The following is an 18,563-nucleotide window of genomic DNA, read 5'->3' as shown; positions in this document are numbered from 1 at the left end:
GGGGGTCGCCGGTTTGGATCCCATGGCACCGCTTGGCAAGCCATGCTGTGGCAGGCGACCCACATATAAAGTAGAGGAAGATGCGCACGGATGTTAGCTCAGGGCCAGTCTTCCTCAGCAAAAAGGGGAGCGCTGGCCGCAGATGTTGGCTCAGGGCTAATCTTCCTCAAAAAAAAAAAAAAAAGAGTTAGTTATGTCTGACAACAAAAAAGCTGTAGGTAAGTGGCTTCAGGATTAGTTACTTGTGGCCTCACAACATCACCGAAGACCCAGGTTCTTTCTGTTCCATCACCTCAGCACATTAACTTCATCTGCAGGCTGCTTTCCCTCATCGTCACAGAGTAGCTCTAGGCATGACAATTCATGACAATGCCAGTATCAGACAAGTAATCTTTTCTTTTTACTTATGTCTTTTTTTTCTAACATCAAAGGAAACGTTTCCCAGAAGTTATTTCATCAGACCTCTCTTCATGTCTAATTGGCTAGACTTTTTAAGACGTACTCCTGTTGAAGGCAGTCATTGACCAGGGGAACAGGATTTCCATGACTGCTTATTGAGCTGCTGGCACTGCGGTTGGGATCAGCTTTTTCTGAAGCATCTGGTGGACACATTGAGGGTTCTGTTAGGAAGGAGGGCGATTATATATTTAACCAAAGTGTCCACTACAGAGACTGACTGAATAATGTTGTCAGTTCTTGTTTTATTGTAACATTCAGAAGTGAGTTTGTGTAGATTAAATGAAAAGTGTTACAGCACGTACTTTTTAAATGAGAAATGGCTTAAAAGGTTTCCTGCTGCATGATGACACTGTTGGTTGTGTTTGTCTGGTTGGAGTTTCTTGTTGAGAAAGATTCTGACGCAGCAGGCTAGAGAGCCTGGATCTAGTCAGAGAGGGAGAGTGTAGGATGGCGGGTGGCTGCCTGTGTTCACATGCTAATTGCCCCTAATTTAAATTGTTATTTTATTATTATTACTATTATTACATTCACAACCCACACATTTTAGCTTGTTAGAAATCTGTTAATTCTCACCATGCCTTTTATGAAAACCATGATTCTCTATCTTGAATGTTTGTCAGCAAAATAAGATTTAACTTTTAATTGGAAGTTTTCCTGCAGGAAAGAATTTCAGCTTTGGACTTTTCAGGCCAATTTTTTTTATTTTTTTCACTTTCCACCTTCCGGAGACCCAAATGAATACAGTTTTCATAATTGCAAAGCAAAAATATTCTGCCCTCTGGGTAATTTCTGGAAAAAAAATATATGTGTATGTGTATATTTATATGATAAATCTTTCAACTTAAGGAAGGGAGAGAGAGTTTTTACTATACAAGAAAGTTAACAGATTTTAGTGCAATGAAATAATTTGATGCAAAATAAAGTCTTGCTCCATGGAGATCCAGATTCATGGCAGTTAAAATTGAGGTCTGCAGCCAGCATAAAACAGCTGATGTAAAGGAACCCCACCTTATTATTCAGTTCTAAAATACAAACTGGAGTCTAGACATTTTCTAGGCGTTTCCCTTTATTAAATAGCTTTTGGGTTAAGATAATAGTGCTATAATTTTCTGACTTTGTTCCGGAGTCCCTTGGCCAACTAGTTGTGCCGTATCATTTTATATTGTGATGGACAAAAGCATTGCAACTCCAAGAGGTTAAGGCCATGCAGTGAGTTAGGGATTGAGCTCTTGCTGTTTTTCAGGGCTTCTGATTTCCAGTTTAAGGTTCTTACTGTTTGATCCCACCACTGTGCACTGACTGGGTCAGAGGGAGTGGTTCCAAAAGTTGTTGTTTTAACTGGAGAGAATAGAGGGGAAAGGACACTCATATGTCCTGCAAGAGTGAGCTTGATCAAGCTTTTGGTGTGAGCATCGGCCCTTAGCGCTTATTTAAAAGTTATTTACACAACTCAGTCAGGGATTATCTTTCACCTGTACTTGCTACAAAACACACAAGAAACCAAGCTTTCTTTGCCACAGTTTATTGGTTAGGAACCTCTGACTCTGATAAATTACTGAAATCTGTTCTAAATTAGGAAACAGGGAGGTTTGTTCCATCAGCTTGATTCACCAGACAGTATTCATTTCTTGTCTCCCTGGAACCAGCGTTGACTGAATAGGAATCTGCGTTTCCATTATTTCTGCTAATGGCTAAGAGCAGTGTGCAGATAATCAAAATAAAATGATTTATAACTGTGCTGCAGGTACAAGTGCTTTCAGGGACAGGTTCCTCGTAGCGTAGTAATGTCACGTGGAGTGCAAAGTAGATTGTTACATAATTAATAGTGTTTTAATGATGCTGTTGTTTAAATTGTTGCTACTGTTATGAAACATGTATAATCTACAGACATAGGAAGATAAGTGGTAAAAGAGAAAGTATTAATTTTAAGTGTTTGTAAATACCGTTTTTATAGAAAGCTGTAAAGGGTGCACTTTGCTCTGTCAAGTGATATATGGTTCAAAAGTTGCCTATAAATAAATTTTCATAATTTCTTACCTTAAATGCTCAAGGAAAATAGTTTAAAATACTTTGGTTGGTGCTTTTTAAAATGAGATATTTTTTCATAACTAAAAAATGTTTTAAATTATAAATCTAATTTATTTAGTCTGTTCCTTGTATTTTGTATTAATGTTCTGATTGATTTTGAGGGTTGATTTTTAGTATGTTACAGACGTTTTTTATTTATTTAAAACTTTTTTTTTAACTGTAGCTGTATGTTATAGACATTTTTTATTTATTTAAAACATTTTTTTTTAACTGTAGCTGTATGTTGATGTCTCATCTTGAAGAACCAAAAGTAACAGAAGATGAAGAACCACCCACAGAACAGGATAAGAGGAAAAAGATAGTAAGTTACAAATGGAGCTTCTGAAAATTTGGAAGAACCATATAGCATCATCATATCCTGTAGGTTTGAAAATGTCTGTTGGTCCATTCATCCATTGATCCATCTATTCATCCATCCATCCTTTGTTGCAGAATTAATGTAGTTAACTGAGTTTTGAAATTTGGAGTATACTTCTAAAAACAGATAAATTGCACAGGAAGTTGAGTTTAACCCTTGATCTGAAATAATTTCTTGTCTTAGCAGAGCAGAGGGGTTTACTCTTACATATAGAAAACATGTGACCCTCAAACCTTATGCAAGTTGTAATGCTAATTCTTCTTTTGTGAGGAGATTTACTGAAATTGCTTCATTCTCTGTTATTTCATGGATCTTTACAATGAACTTTTTCTGAGATATAGGCCTTTATAAAAATGGCTTTAACTGCTAAATTGTTTTGTAAACCATTAACTCTCACTACAGGAATATGATAAGAAAAAGGAACAAAAAATAGGAAATGTCTAAAATATCTTGCCTTTAAAATTGTTTATAATCTTGAATTTCTCAATCCTTTCTTTGATATATGAATATAAGATAGGTACGTAAATAAACTTTTCTCCCTTTTCTCTTGGAATCTCTTCAAGTCTCCTGGCCTCAACCAGTTATTAACTTCATTGTGCCTTCTTTCTTCCCTTGCAAAATGAGAACAATATCTACCTCAAAAGTAAAATAACGTATGAAGTGATCATGGAATTATGCTGCACACCTAATAATTACTCTTTGTTAGTTATCAGTATGGTTTTAGTCTGCTCGTGATATTCACTCATTGAATGAATCACATTAGCCCTCAAGTCTTCATCCTCGGGTCGAGCTAATACTACACTGCTCTGACAGCCTTTTTTAAACTGTATTTGAGTTTAATCCGTTTTACTTTGCTTTTATGCTAGATATCATCTCCCTAGCAGCTAGTATAGAGGAAAGGACAATATCCAAGAATTTGTTAAGACTGGAGTACTGGTCCTGTTTGTGCTGTTAATTGTCACCTTGAGCAAGTCTCCTTGTCTCCTGGGAGCTGTTTTCTCATCTAAGAAATGAGGAGAGGAATTGAATTAGTGGAGTCCCAGGGCCTGTGAGCTGAAAAATTATTTGGTCTTTTTAGCTCTTAATACTATTCATTTCCTTCCCCAATATGTAGTGTTCTAGTGAAGTGTTCAATTCCGAGTATACCTTTGGAAGTATTTCTTCCCTGAAATGAGACAGCTAAGTGGAATTCTAGATACATGGAAAGTGTGAATTCTTCACTCAGAGTGATACTAGCCTCTTTGCTATGACCTAACAGTTTCTTTCCCCAACTCTCACCTCCACTCTTTAAAATCATTGAATATATCATTGGTGTATCAGAAAAATGTGATAAGGTGTTTCTTCATAAGATTCTGAACTTGTAAATGAATAATAGGTATTCTGCTTTCACTGAATCATCAGGTTTTGTGCACACTTTTTAAACATCGGTTAATCTGGTAGATTTACCCTTAGCAAATTAATCTACCCAAATCTGTTTTTTGTTCTAGATAGAATCCTCAGTAACATCAGGTGGTGGTACTTTTAATTCTAACTTTATTTTGAAGATAAGTGAAATGTTATCTCAAAGAGCACTGTAAGAACATAGTTTTAAAGTTCCTTGATTCAATTTTGTGATCCTAAATTTTGTTTGAGAGCTGGTTATTTTGACGTTATTGTTCTTATTATAGGTAGTCTTGATTTATAGAACAACCATTATTTTTCAGTTGAAGTTAGTCATCACAATCATCATTTGATGTAGATTTATTTGTTGTTTCTACTGAGATTTCCAGTGCCTTAGGCTTAAGTCTTGGTCTTATGCTGATGATGCCACAGCGTTTATGATTAAAGCTAGGATTATGTATCTTAGCATTGAATAAATCTAATTATGAGTACAGTGCTAATTTTTCAGTAACTTTAAACAAACAAAATTAGTTTCACTGTATCTTCAGGGTTACAAGTATAAATTATGTATTTTCTTTCAGTAATTATATCATCATTCTTATACTGTGATGTCTAAATTAGAAATTTTTTGAGAACTATAAGTCTGTCTTGGTTGTTATTTCAAAGAGAAGTGTTTGCTGGTAGATGTTTATGAATTATTATTTAAAAGAAAAACCAATATAGTATCAAAGATTATTTTCATTTTAAAATGAAATTGTTTATTTACTAGGCAGAAAAAGTATAGCTGTTCAGTTTTCCATAAATGGCAGTTTGATTTACTTACTGTCATTGTTGTCTTAAAGTGGTCCTTAAAATGTAGTGTCTGCATTTCAGTAGCTACTTTGGTAGACGATGGCACTGGTGATTGTAATTCAGAAAAATGAATGATTAATATTGTATCAAATGTGCCAAATAATTTTCCATAGGTTTGTGAGAACTCTCTATATTTCATCTTCTGTAAGGATGAAATTTCTGTTCAGGAAAGCTATTAAGCTGTCCAGACTTTTGATCTTGTTCTTTTTAATCCGGCTTCTCTCTATCCATTTTATCCAGCTCCTCTCTATCTTGTAGTATCCATTTTGGAGAAACTAATACTTAGAAGATTGAGTGCAACTCAGACATTTCATTTCATTTCTAAGTTCCCTCTGTCCAGAATACTCCAGTAGTAGAACGATAATTTCATGACCTGTTCTATAAAGAATTAAGCTAATACAGTAACATTTTAAGTTGCTTGAATTTCTTTTGTTGTGACGTGTGACTTACTAGGCATTTATAAGTTGTACTTTCCAAATTTAAGTTTTTGAGCATATTAGTGCTTTCTGGCAACTTTATGGTACCTGCTAAGAAAGCATTAAGGAAACATTTGGTATAGTAAGTAAAGGTGTGCTAATGAGGTATTTCTGATCATTCCTTTCTGTTAAATATTTCTCAGTTTAAGACCTAGAAATATTTTGATAATTTGCTTCTATAAATAATAATCTAGTTTTATATATACTTACTAGATGCCTTAATTGATAGTGGCAATATAAATAAGTTTAAACATTAATAAAAATGCACTAACTTCTCATTTGTTTGTGCTGGTAGAAGCAGTAGCACAAATAATGGTCTATCTAAATGTCATTTATATGCTTCGAAATAATAATAGTAATGCCTTATATATGTGTCTATTTTTCCAAAGCATTTTTAAGATCTTGTCTTATTTACCCTCATACCAGTTTTAGGGCCAGATACAGATGAGGAAACCAAGTCAGAGAAGTTACCTCTTGCTTAGAATTAAAGATTTAGGTACAGATCAAGATTAGAGCTGAGCTTTCTTGACTCCTAGCCTAGGGTACTCTACAATTTTAATTTTTAAAATTTTTGTAGCTTTTCTAAAATATTTTGAGGAATCTCTCAAACTGCAGAACATATTGTGAGCTACATGTTTGGGGGAAATTCACCTCCTTATAACACAGCTCAGCTACCACAAGTCAATGGAATAGAATTAGAGCTGTGGAGTAAGTATAGTTTCTTGTGTCTTTGTGATAGGCATGGCTAGCAAACAAATAGTTTGTTAATTTTTAGGTTTGCTTTACTTTAATAATTAAATTTAGTTTGCAGTTATTGAACAAACTATAACTGAGAGCTAGCGAAATGACCTTGAATGATAAATGACAGATCCTCAAATGACCTTCAATGACAAAGACCATCAATATCAGGGAGAACGTTAATGATAATTTGTTTATTATATTTAAATATTGTTTTAGTTATTTTATGTACTTACTGAGTGCTCACTATACACCAAACACTGTTCTTGACGTTGAGGATATGGCAGTGACCAAAACAGATAAAGCCCCAATGGAATGGAGCTTACAGTCTAAAAAAATTATGTATTTGTATATAGCAATATCAAGTGCTGTTAAGTCTATCAAGATTTAGATTAATAAACACTGCCATAGTTTTCTAAGTTTGTAGCATATTCATGAAACTTGGAAGGTTTACATATATTGTTCCTAGAAATATTTGTACTACATTTTAATAAATCATTAAAGAGTATAGCTGGAGTTTGCCCCTCTTAATTCATTGACAATAACTTCTTTTTTCAATTGTTATACCTCTTTGTAAGCCTTCTATTTGATTTTTTTTCTTTTTCACTAGAAATAGGATTTGGGGAACTGTTTTAACAGTTACCAAGATCACTTATAGTTGCAATGAATTTGATCTATTTTTCGTCTTCTCTATGCACAAGTGGGAATGTATGTTAATGTAGTCTAGAAGAAAAATTTAGAACTATGTTATATCTAGTACAAGAATATAAACTATTGTTTTTCCATTGTCTGTTTCAAGAGGTAGATGAGAATTGAAAATACTTATGGCATATTACAGACTACTGAAAATACAATTTTAACATGTTGTGCTTGACTTTTAAGTGGCGGTTTGGCAGGTGAGCTCTGCAGGTGAACTTTCACTGGTTTATAATAAAGTCTTTAGCTTTTGATAGGCTCAAATATTTATAGGGCTTTCAGGGTTTTAAATTTTAACTTGCGCTTTGTATAGGGCAGACAGTGCAGACTAACTGAGCTAGCTTTTGAATGCAACCGGTTATGCATGGGCTGTGGCACCAGCAAACTTGGCATGACAGTCTTCTGCTTTCACAGTAGCATGTCTATGCAAGTTGGTTGTATATTAGGTTGGGGTGTATTTTATTTGGTAAATTCATAGCCAGATCCTTTGTCTCACGGCAAATATAAGAAATTCTGAGCATGCCTTGCATTTTGCCTTAAAGTGAGTATTGTCTCCTCTGCTGCTGTTGCTGAATATAGCACTGGATCAGGGAGGGACGAAAGTGCTGCATTGTGAGGACGGAATTGTCTGAAAATCTGAGCCTACAGGTAGCTAACATCTTCCCTTTCTGAGAGCAGATGGACCACCTCCATTTTCCTCCATCTTCTCCCCCTTCCCCCTCTCCTTCTCTCATCAGCTCTCCCTGAAAATCTTATTTGCCTAACTTTTAAATCCAGCAGCTTTCCTCAGACTTTACTTAGTAGAATTTAGGATACACTGTCAGAGGGAAAATAACCCTATTATCAGTTGAAAATATTCCATAATGTTGTTTTGTAGATTTTTAGTCCAAATATAATGTCAGCAGGGCACCCTGTGGTAGTGGTTTGGGGTAGGAAGTTGTGAACTCCCCCTGAATAATTTTGATTGCCGAAAACCAGTAGGATGATTCTTTTGCCTGCTCCCATTTGCCTCTAGAAAAATTTAACTGAATTATTAGAAAGAATTGAATTTTGTTGTCACTAATAAGGTAGTGTGATTTTCTTAATTAAATATCAGTAGTCATGAAATTCATGCGCAAAAGGCATTTTTATTTTACAAATAGTAATATGAGATTAATCCATCATCTCATTGGTGGTTTCTGAACTGCCTTTTGAGAATCTTCGCCCTCTCACATAATCAAGATAAATTATAGAATTGTTGAAAATACTCTTTAGTATTCGACTTGCATGCAATGTCACACTGGTGATGAGTTTAGAGAGCTTTCTTTTTGCTTTTTCTCACTTTGCCCAGTTCCATTAAATATTTCACCTCTCCTCTCATAGCTACATCTTGACCTTGTCCAAAATCCTGAGCGCTGACATTTCTCTCTCATCACAATCACTTTTTCCTTACTAACGATTCCTTTTCTCCTGGTAAATCTATTTTGTACCTTTATCTGGAGCCCCATAATATGTCCTTATTTTCACAATCACTTTCCCATCTTATTACCTAGATTTGCTTGTTTCTTTGTTATTTTTACCTTTGGATAAACCATAGCCTTTGCCTCCCTACTTTGGACCTACTAAATTTCTTAGCCTGGGAATCAGGCATACGTATTTCTTAAAAGCTCCACGTATTATTTTGCTGTCCAGGCAGAGTTGAGAACAACTGCAATAAGCATTAAACTCCTTGACCATCTTTTACAGACCTCTGCAGTCTGATTCCAACCAGTCTTTTCATCCTTGTCTTCCTTTCCCCCAACTCTATCTCCTAAACCAGATGAGTTGTCTCCACACATATCGTATGTTTCCTGCCTCTGTTATGGAGCTGAAACTAGTCCTTCTGTCTGTAGTAGCCTCTTTATCCTCTTTCTCTCCACTCAGCTTACTCATTTGCCGTTTTTCTCATGAGGCACCCTCTCCTCTCACTGATCTTCCCCCCACTGCCCCTGGACCAATGCCCAGTTACAGAAATACCCTCTACCTCTCCTGGACTTACGTAGCATCTTCTCTGTATGTTTTAACTGCCTGAGCCATCTTCTGTTTTATGTAACCTAGCAACTCATATCTACTGTGATCTCTTTGAGATTAGGAACCATGTCTCATTTGTCTTTGAATATATAGCTGAATAGAGCATCAGACAGTGATATGCAAGTAGGGCTCAGTAAAACCATGTTGAATAAAAATTTCTTGAATTGCATTTCAGTGTTTCTTTAAATATGGGCATTGTTTTTTATTTATAATTTTTGAAGCACCTTAAAAAATCTGTTAGCCAGTAGTATATACAAGCAGACAACTGAACTTTTTTTCTTTGTTTTACCATTCAATTGGCGATTCACTCTAGAAGATACCCCTATTTTCTTCGGGTCCTTGGATAGTGTATTCAAATTAGTGAGTGTTGTGTTGCTGGACCTGTTTCCCTCTCCCTTAAGACTACAGAATTCTCTCCTCCTTCCATTGTCAAAACAAATCAAGATCCATAACCCACTACCTTTTGCCTCATCTTGAAGCTTGTTAGTAGCAATGCAAAAGTAAACTAGCACACACAGGTGTAATTTTCTTAATTCACTTTATAGCTGATCAGTCCTAGCAGGATCTATCCTGCTTCTCCTGGTCAGTTATATTAACAGTCTTTATATAAAACCAAGGAAACACTCCAGGAAACTGTTAATGTTAACCTGATTATTTGGCGAAGTTGTTAATGTGGATTTTAATCTTCTATTTTCAAGCTTTTTGTTCCTTGACAGTGCAACCTATAGGTCATTTGTCTTGTAAAAACTTACTTTATAATCTGTAAGCAAAGCAATATTTTGACTGAATGGCAATATTTTTATTAATTGGTATAAGCAATTAGTACAAGTCCGATAAAAATTATGTGATACATAGAAACAAAATTTTTAAGACATTGTGTATATTTACATCATGCATATTCTCAAAAAAACTGTTCCACTATATACAAGTATCAATGCTTAAAAACAAGGTTCTACTTAGTAACAAAGTATAAATGAAGACTTGGGAAAATGTCAGGAGTACACTTGGGTTTGGAGTCGTCCAAGGATGCTAGTGTCAGGACCATTCACTCAGAAGGTCTAGGAGGGGGTAGATATTAGGATCAGTGGTGCATTTATTTAGGCAGAAATTCTTACCTGAAATTTGGTCTGTGGATTGACTTCTGGGGAGGTTTATAAACACCTTGAGATTTTCTGCAGGTATAGAGGTGGATGTACGTTTTGGGAGACAGGGTAAATATACCTTTTATGAGATGTTTTGGGGGATTCATGAATGATTAACTCAAGCTCTCAACTGTTCCAGCACTTTCTCCCATAAGGTTTGGGTATATGTCTTTGGTTTTCACACTGTGTTGTCTCCTCATCCTACTTTTCCTTCACTTGGCTTTGCTTGGCCTGTCAGCCTCATGTATCTTGAATAGTGAATGAACGTTGAAAGACTTAGAACCAAATCTTTTTAAAATCTGGCCAATGGATTATACACAGACAGTGGTTTAGTTCCACTAGCCAAATGAAATGTAGGCTGCAAGCAGAAATAGTAAAATTGGGCCAGGGGCCCAGGGAAACAGAGGGCTAGTAAGAGAAGCTTGGATTCATTCTTGTTGTCTTTTGTTTCAACTCACTTGAGAATTATTCTTGTATGTCACTGATGGTTTCCGTAGCAAGACTTCTTGTTTTTCGCATGCCACCCTTTCCAAAGATTCTGTTACTAAAGATTTCTTTCCTCTTACCTCTCTGGCCTAAAAGCAGAAGAATGACTCTGAGTTTAATTCACATTTTATCTAGTTTCTTGAACTAATAAACTAAACTGTCCATTCAGCAAGCATTTGCTGAGCTGTGTGTCAGGTACAATGCTAGATGGGCACTGGATGTATAGAGATGATAGAGAGTTAAAGATGGAGTATGGAGGGGAAATTAAGGAGAGAAGCCTTTTCCCACATCAGGTATATGTTAGACAAGAGACGTAATTTCCTTTGTGTTTTGAGACTAAATTTCTTACAGTTGTTTACGACAAAGATGGAGATGCAGGGATTGAAATTATCTTTCCACCTGAAATAACTGGAAAACCAGACAAAATACATTTTTTAAGCTACTAGAGATCAGAGGACAAAAGATAGGGATCCCTGAGAAACAGCAGACACACACAATGAGCCCTCTGATTGCCACAGCTTACTGCCTGTGGAGGGTCCAGGGAGTGGCCCAGGGAGCCCAGTGGGCTCTCTGATTCGAGGAGATTCGAAGCTGGAAGTCTGAAGATGCGAAACTGGCTTGAGTTACTGGAGAAGAGGGAGCTGCTCACATAGAACTCTAGAGATCTTTGGAGGGTCCCCTGTGCATCCTCAGCTGAGAACTGATCAGCACATACAGTGAAGAAGTCACCCAAGGCCAGAGAAAGACCCTCCAGGAAGGATTGTTAGGGAAACAACATTCAGAGCTGACAGAGAACCAGGAGTAGTCCCTGTTGTTAGAATGGTAACCTCAGAATTCACAGTGTTAGGTAGAGGACTCAGAGTGCATTGTGTCTGTTTCAGAGCAAAATTCACCCTAGGTTAGCTATTGCTCTGACTCTGCCAAACAAAGCTTAAAAGGAAAATCTAAGAGGATCAAACTGTTTCCAAGCAAAGTAACCACATCCTAGAACAAAGCTCAAGACTATAGAAATACATAAATTTCCAACACCCAACAGGGAAAAATTTACAATGCCTGGCATCCAATAAAAAACTACAGACATGAGAAGATGCAGGAAAATACGATCCCTTCTGAGGGGGAAGAATCAATCAATTGAAATCACCCAAGAAAAGATACATATGGTGGACTTGGTAGAAGAGATCATTAAAACAGTTTTTATTACCGTCTTCTCTATGTTAGGAAGCTTGAGGAAACATTGAGCATGTTAAGTAGAGACATGGAAGATATTTTTAAAAGACTTAAATCAAATTTCTAAGGATTAAACACTGCAATATCTGGTGGGATTAACGTAGATTAGGTATTGAAGGCAGGTAAGTAATGTAGGAAGAAGAAAAGATTAGTGAACTTGAAGACATAGCATTAGAAACTATCCAAAATGAAACAGAAAAAAAGATTGGGGTGGGGTGGGTGCAGGAAAGAGCCATAGGAGACCTTCAAGCAGCCTAATATACAAGTAGTTGAAGTCTCCAAATGAGAGTAGGGAGAAGAAAAGAAATATTTGAAGAAATAGTGGCCAGAATTTTTCCAAATTTAGTGAAAGCTGTGAACTCACAGATCCAAGAAACTCAGAGAACCCCAAGCACAGGAACCAAAAAGACTACACCAAGGCACATCATAATCAAATTGCTACTTAAATCCAGTGTTTAAGAAAAAAATCTTAAAAACGGAAGAAAAAGACCCATTATATAGAGAGGAAAAGAGATAAGGATGATAGCAAACTTGTCATCAGAAACAGTGCAGGCAGGCAGACAGCAGAGCAGCATCTTTAAACTGTTGAAAGAAAAAATCTTTCTCTTATTTTCACATTACTAAAATAATCTTTTGGCATAAATTTTTACTATTGAAAATAAAAATTGTTTTATGTAATCCTTACTTAATTTGTGAAGTTTTTAAATCTTATTTTGATGATAATGGAAGATATCCTGTCTTCTGGTTTTTCTTTACTCAGCAACAATGTGAAATATTTACAGAGGATTGTCATAATCCATTATAGTATCATAGATGACTCCTGAAAACTTGTTATACTAATCATCAGATTTATCTTACTTATAATATTGTTGGATATTTATTATTCTGCTTGAATGAAACTACAAAAGTGTAGGCTTGAATAATGACTTCATAGTCATTAACACAGAAGTACTTAGGTTTGTTAGTTTATGGCTTGCTCTCTGATTCTTTTCTTCCCCCTTCAAATTGCTGAGATGATTTCAGTTTTTTCCCTCAGGCTTTGATACATAATGATCTTTACATTTAATAGATAGATTATAGGGAAAAGCCAGCCTATTCAGAAGCTGTTTTGTTAACAGGAAAATGAGGCAGATCCAAATTGTTGATTATGAATGTTTTACTGATTTCTAATAGCGTCACTACAAATAAACAGTTTGTCTCTGCTCCTCTCTTCCTAGATCCTCTTCTCCTTTGGTCCTTTCCTCCTCTGCTCTTCAAAACTTAATTCTTAAGCTTTAATAGAAAATAACCGTTCGAAAAACGGTGATTACAAATTATTGCTTCTTATTTTGCAAAGAAAGCAATTGTACTATTAAAGTAATTTTTATCCATATCACTTAGTTGCTGTCACTTATATTGGTTGGTTGTCATTTAGCATATTTTCAGCCAAATCTGATTTTTTTAAGGCCCAGTTTATTAAAAATGTGTGCACATCCTTACACCCCTCCGTTCTCTTGAAAGCAGTTCTCTGTGCTCTTTGTCCAGTAGCAGATAATCCTGCCTCCTGCAGTTACACAACTGCTTGTCTTGACCTCCGCACAATGGCAAGAGAGGAGCATCTTCAAAATGAACAGGTTTTCTTTAGTATTCATCCCACATACAATTTGGAATGCTCACCATGTGCAAAACATTGATCTCTATAATCAGTATTTCCTCTGCTAGTTTGTATGTCTGCCTATCTTCTGGTGTGTGTTGATCAATAATACATATTCTTTAAAAATATTCAGTATCATTAGCTTGTTACAAAACCAATTTCTTAAAATGGGCGGTTTATTTGTTTTACTCTCTGCTTTGCTGAGATTCTACCTTCTTCTCTAAGTTTGACTGACTGTTACACTGCTGTTAGTACATCCTTATCTTCATTTCCAGGTGAGGCTGAAACATATAGAAGGCTATCCTAGGACACGTAACTTTACCTAAGGTTGGCTGTATAAAAAATAATAAATATTTCAAAGTTGTAGATTGAACATACCTTTCCTTACAAGTGAGACCCTCAAAATTAATGTTAAATTTACCCCATATTGTAGAAATTCACTTCTTACCAACTGCAGAGTTGCAAGTGATGTTAAAACAATCCAAGAGGGTAGGAAATAATGAACTGAAATAACCCAACTGAGTGTAATAAAGACAAATTGATAACCAGGCATCCTCCTGAGATAGCATTTCTTCCTGTGATAGACCTAAAATGTTGATCAAAAAATAGTGTGAGAACCAGAGGTTAAGATCCTTCTCAGTAGGCTACATAATAGTAACCAAAAGATGCTGGAAAAGAAAATTCTATTGAAAATGCCCTTGAAACTGAATAAAGTGATGGCTTCTGAGTTTTTGTTTTTAGTTGAAATTTCAGATTAATTGCGTGCTGAGATCAGTATTGTTGTTGAGTATTACCAAGCAGGCAGCCTCATTATTTCTTCATTTTTCACTTGGATTGTTACTAAAACCCTCAATCAGGAAGAGTTCAGTAACTTTGCCACTGTTCACTTGGAAACTTTGGCATTGTGGTATTGATTCATTGTAAACAAAGTGTTCATGTTTATAAATGAAGAATATGGTCTAGTTGGGGAGAATTATTTTCAGTAACTTAGGCAACCTTCCAGTGAACATTAGAAAGCAGTTTTTCCTACTTTCATTCTTTCTTTTCCCTTCTGCTGCTTTCTTGTTCTCAATCAGGAATGCTAACTGCATTTTTGTAAGGAGCCTATCTTTTAAGGGAGGGGAAATTAAGGAGCCTTTTTAAAGAATTGTTCTACTTGAGGAAGTTCCTATGTTGAAGAGATTTTTTTTAATTATAAAAGTAACCTATATTAATTTAAAAAGTACAGAATTATTGTATAATGTGGAATACCCTTTCCCCAAAGTAGCCTTTCCTAACATTATATTTGTCTTCCCAAATATGTTGTTTAAGTATATAAACATCTATATGTAGTTCACAAATTAGAAATACTATACATTGTATTTTGCTGCTTGATTTTTCCTAAATGTAGTAAATACATGAGCATGTACATAAATTCAGATTTGCATGATTTCTTTTAATAGCTGCATGTGATGACATTCCATTGAATGGATCTCCGTCCCTTGCATCTCTTGAGCAGCAGCTCTTAAAGTGTAGTCCAGAGACAAATGGGGGTTCCTGAAACTCATATTATGAAATAATAATAGTCTTGAATGTATTACTATTATGAAATAATAATACTAAGGTATTGTTTCCCTTTTCATTGTGTGAACATTGGCACTGGTGGTGCAAAAACAATGTTCAGTACCCAATCGTGGGTATACCTGCTGGCACCTTAGCATCAATAAGGGCAGTGGCAGCAAACTACACTGGTATTCATCATATACTTCACTACCTTACACTTGCAGTGTTTTGCTTTTTAAAGCCAATTTCATTTAAGAATGTCCTGATGAAGTAGTACAAATTATTAATTTTATTGAATCACTACTCTTGAGTACACATCTTTTAAATATTTTTTGTGTCAAAATGAGGATCTTCTCTGTAACAGTTGTTGTCTTGAGGGAAGGTACTTTTGTGATTGAGTTGTGAGCTGAATTAGCTGCCTTTTTCATGCAACACCATTTGAACATGGAAGAATGACTGACCTAAACATGGTTATGCAGGTTTGGGTGTTGGGCATACATTTTCTTGAAAGCAAGCCTGTCACTTCAAGGAAAACAACTAACAGTTTAAATGTATATGCCCAGTGGTGGTATGTGAGTTATCCCATACCCTGGGCGATATGATAATTAGAAAGCAATAACTTATACTCTCTCTAATTATAAGCCAGGCTGAGCATTTTTCAATTGTTTATAGCTAATTTATATTCCTTTTTTGAGGAATGGCTTGTTCACATCTTTTTTCCCCCATTTTTCTATTAAAAATTTTATTTGGTTTCTTGTTTTTTGCTTTTAAATAAGAGTTCTGTGACAGAGTGTATTTACCAAGAATTGTCATAATAATATCTCCCATTCCACATGCTTTTCTTAGAATGTGGCTTTGATACTCTTTCCCATTCAGAGGTTAGGTCAATATTTCCTCTCTTTCAAGTTGGTCAGGCTTGCTGAGGCTTTATGACTTCCAAGTCTAGATCATAAGATACAGCTTCCATCTTCTCTAAGGGCATTTGTTTTTCTAATCCAGCCACCATGCTGTAATGAAGCCCAAGGATCCACAAATAGAATGTAGGTTTTATTCTTCCCAGCTGGGGTCCCAGATAACAGCCAGCATAAACTGCCAGACACATGAATGAGAGACTCTTCACATGATTCCAGCCCCAAGATGGCTTGAATCACCTCCGGCCTTCAGGTCTTCTCAACTGAACAGATCATGGAGCAGAGATGATCCATCCTCACTCTGCCCTTATGATTTCCGGATCCACAGAATCCATTAACATTAAAAAATGGTTGTTATTTTATGCCACATAGTTTGGAGTAGTTTGTTAGGCAGCAATCAATAACCTGAACAAGCTCTTTATAGATAAAGAAATCAGTCCTTAATCCTTCATCTGTGTTTCCTTCAATGTTTGTTTTTTTTTTTTTAAACCAGAAACACAGTTAAGTTTGTTAGCTTGTTGCTGCAAGAAAGAATGCATGCATAGGGGAACCATGCGATGTGTCATATTGGTGAATCAAGGAAGAGTTTTATAGGATTTATGGAGCTAGATTTAGTCATAGAATGGTCTTATCAGGGATTGGTCAGAATTTGTAAACCAGTCAAGTTGTTGGGACAGTCAGTGGTCTTACCTTTAACATGCAAGTCCGCACAGTTCCCATTGGATCAGTTCGTCGGTGTCTTGTCTTGGAACACAGGGATCTAAATGAGCTGTGTTAAAAGAGTATGGATTTAGATTGCTTGTCTTACATGTCATGGTTTAGAATAGTTTTTCTGTTTTGTGAGTCTTGGTACAGTTTTGCAAATTGTGGTCTGTTCTTCAACTCCCAGATACCCCCTCACAGCTGTCAGTGGGGCCTTTTATTTTCTCCCCACGTCATCAGACTCCCTTCTGAAAGATGAGCTGTTATCTTCTGAGGAAGTGATCAATTCAGATGTGCACTGCTCTTTGAGAGATCATTATTGTGTATTGCGTTTCCAGTGGTAGTTGTTTTCATCTCTTTAATCATCAGTAATTTTGATCATCAGTTACTTTTTGACTTTGTTTTCTCAGTTTTCTTTTGTTGCATCTGTTTTTATGGCTACCCCACTCTTAACAATGTAATTTCTCATGTTTATATGGGTTTACTTCATTTAAACTAATTCAACTGGAAATTTTTTGATAAAGGAATGAAGTAGTGTCAAGTTTTTCTTTTTTAGTATAGCTAGCCTCTGTCACAAAACCAATCAATAGCCTGTCTTTTTCTACTATTTTAAAATGCTACCTTTATCAGAGACTACATTGTCAGATTTGCACAGATTTATTTCAGAACTTCAGACTGTAGTCTTGACCTGCCTATTGTAATTACTATAGCCTAACAGTGTATTTTAATACTCATTAATGTTATTTCTGAGGATATTTTACTTGAAAATTCAGCGTTATATAATTTTTAAGATAGACTGAAGCTTATTAAAAATTATTAAAAATCTCAGTGTAAAATGGGAAAGAGTTATGCTTACTGGAAAACAGCAAAAGCAGTTCTGTTTAAAAGTCAGAGGTATAAGACTTTGGCTATTTTAATGCTAAGAACTTCAGGTTTATTTTCCTTTTAGGATATTTCTTAGATCAAGCTAATACTCCAGCTTGTTTTTTCAAGCAGTACATTGAAAGCAATTGCTTCTTTATCGTCTCAGCCTAACTCTATGGTATAAATAAAGACATAGCTTATATCAAATACTAAGGTGTACTCCATGACTCAGTCAAATGAAGAAAATATGGGAAAGAAGGTGTCCATTTACATTAACTTAAAACCATTAAAAAATAGTTTAATTCTCCTGTATATAGTGATATGTTCACAAATAAAATATTACTTCTGCTGAAATGGCATTTGTTAATTTACAAATTGAATGATTTGGATTTCATTATATCCTAGCCACTTTAATTCATTTCCTAGCCAGGTGAAATGATCTATGACAGACATTAAAACAACATTGCACAATTTTATACTTATTTTGTATCTCACATGTGATAGTGTATGTGAAGTTCATGTTAATAAGTCATCTGATTTTTCTGGAACTGTCCCTTTGAAATAAAGTACCTTCAAACAAAAGTTATAGAAGAGGAAAGCTTTTTGGAGTTTGGAAGATGACAGCATAGGAGGATCCTGAGCTTGCCTCCTCCCATGGACACAACAAACCTATAACTACCTGTAGAACAGTTTCCTCTGAGAGAGATCTGGAAACTGGATGAAAAGAACCTCCATAAGAAGGGACAACACAAAGAATGGTGGAGGAGGCAGAGATATAGTCCTACTGAGGAAAAACCACACCCTAGCCATGGTGCTTCACAGTTGGGAGAGATCTCACAGCTGTGGAGCTTTTCCTGGAGGAGCAGGGGATTCGAGCCCCACATTAGGTACCCCAGCCCTTAGATTCAATGTAAGAGAGGCAAAATCCCAAAACCACCTAGGTTTGAAAACCAATAGGGA

The 18,563-nt window shown here is 35.8% G+C and overlaps 1 protein-coding gene across 1 annotated transcript in view; it reads left to right on the top strand.

Annotated features, from left to right (window-relative positions):
• Window positions 1–18,563, top strand: part of IPO11 (importin 11) — a 230,444-nt gene that overhangs the window by 189,527 nt on the left and 22,354 nt on the right. Inside the window, exon 29 of the mRNA XM_008527674.2 lies at window positions 2,764–2,848. Coding sequence (XP_008525896.1) covers window positions 2,764–2,848 — 85 coding nt within the window. The remainder of the gene's footprint in view (window positions 1–2,763; window positions 2,849–18,563) is intronic.

The sequence above is a fragment of the Equus przewalskii genome, chromosome 20 (genome assembly GCF_037783145.1).
Source record: "Equus przewalskii isolate Varuska chromosome 20, EquPr2, whole genome shotgun sequence".
Classification (NCBI taxonomy): domain Eukaryota; kingdom Metazoa; phylum Chordata; class Mammalia; order Perissodactyla; family Equidae; genus Equus; species Equus przewalskii.
Note: the sequence above shows the minus strand (reverse complement) of the source record. Positions and strands in the feature narration are given on the sequence as shown.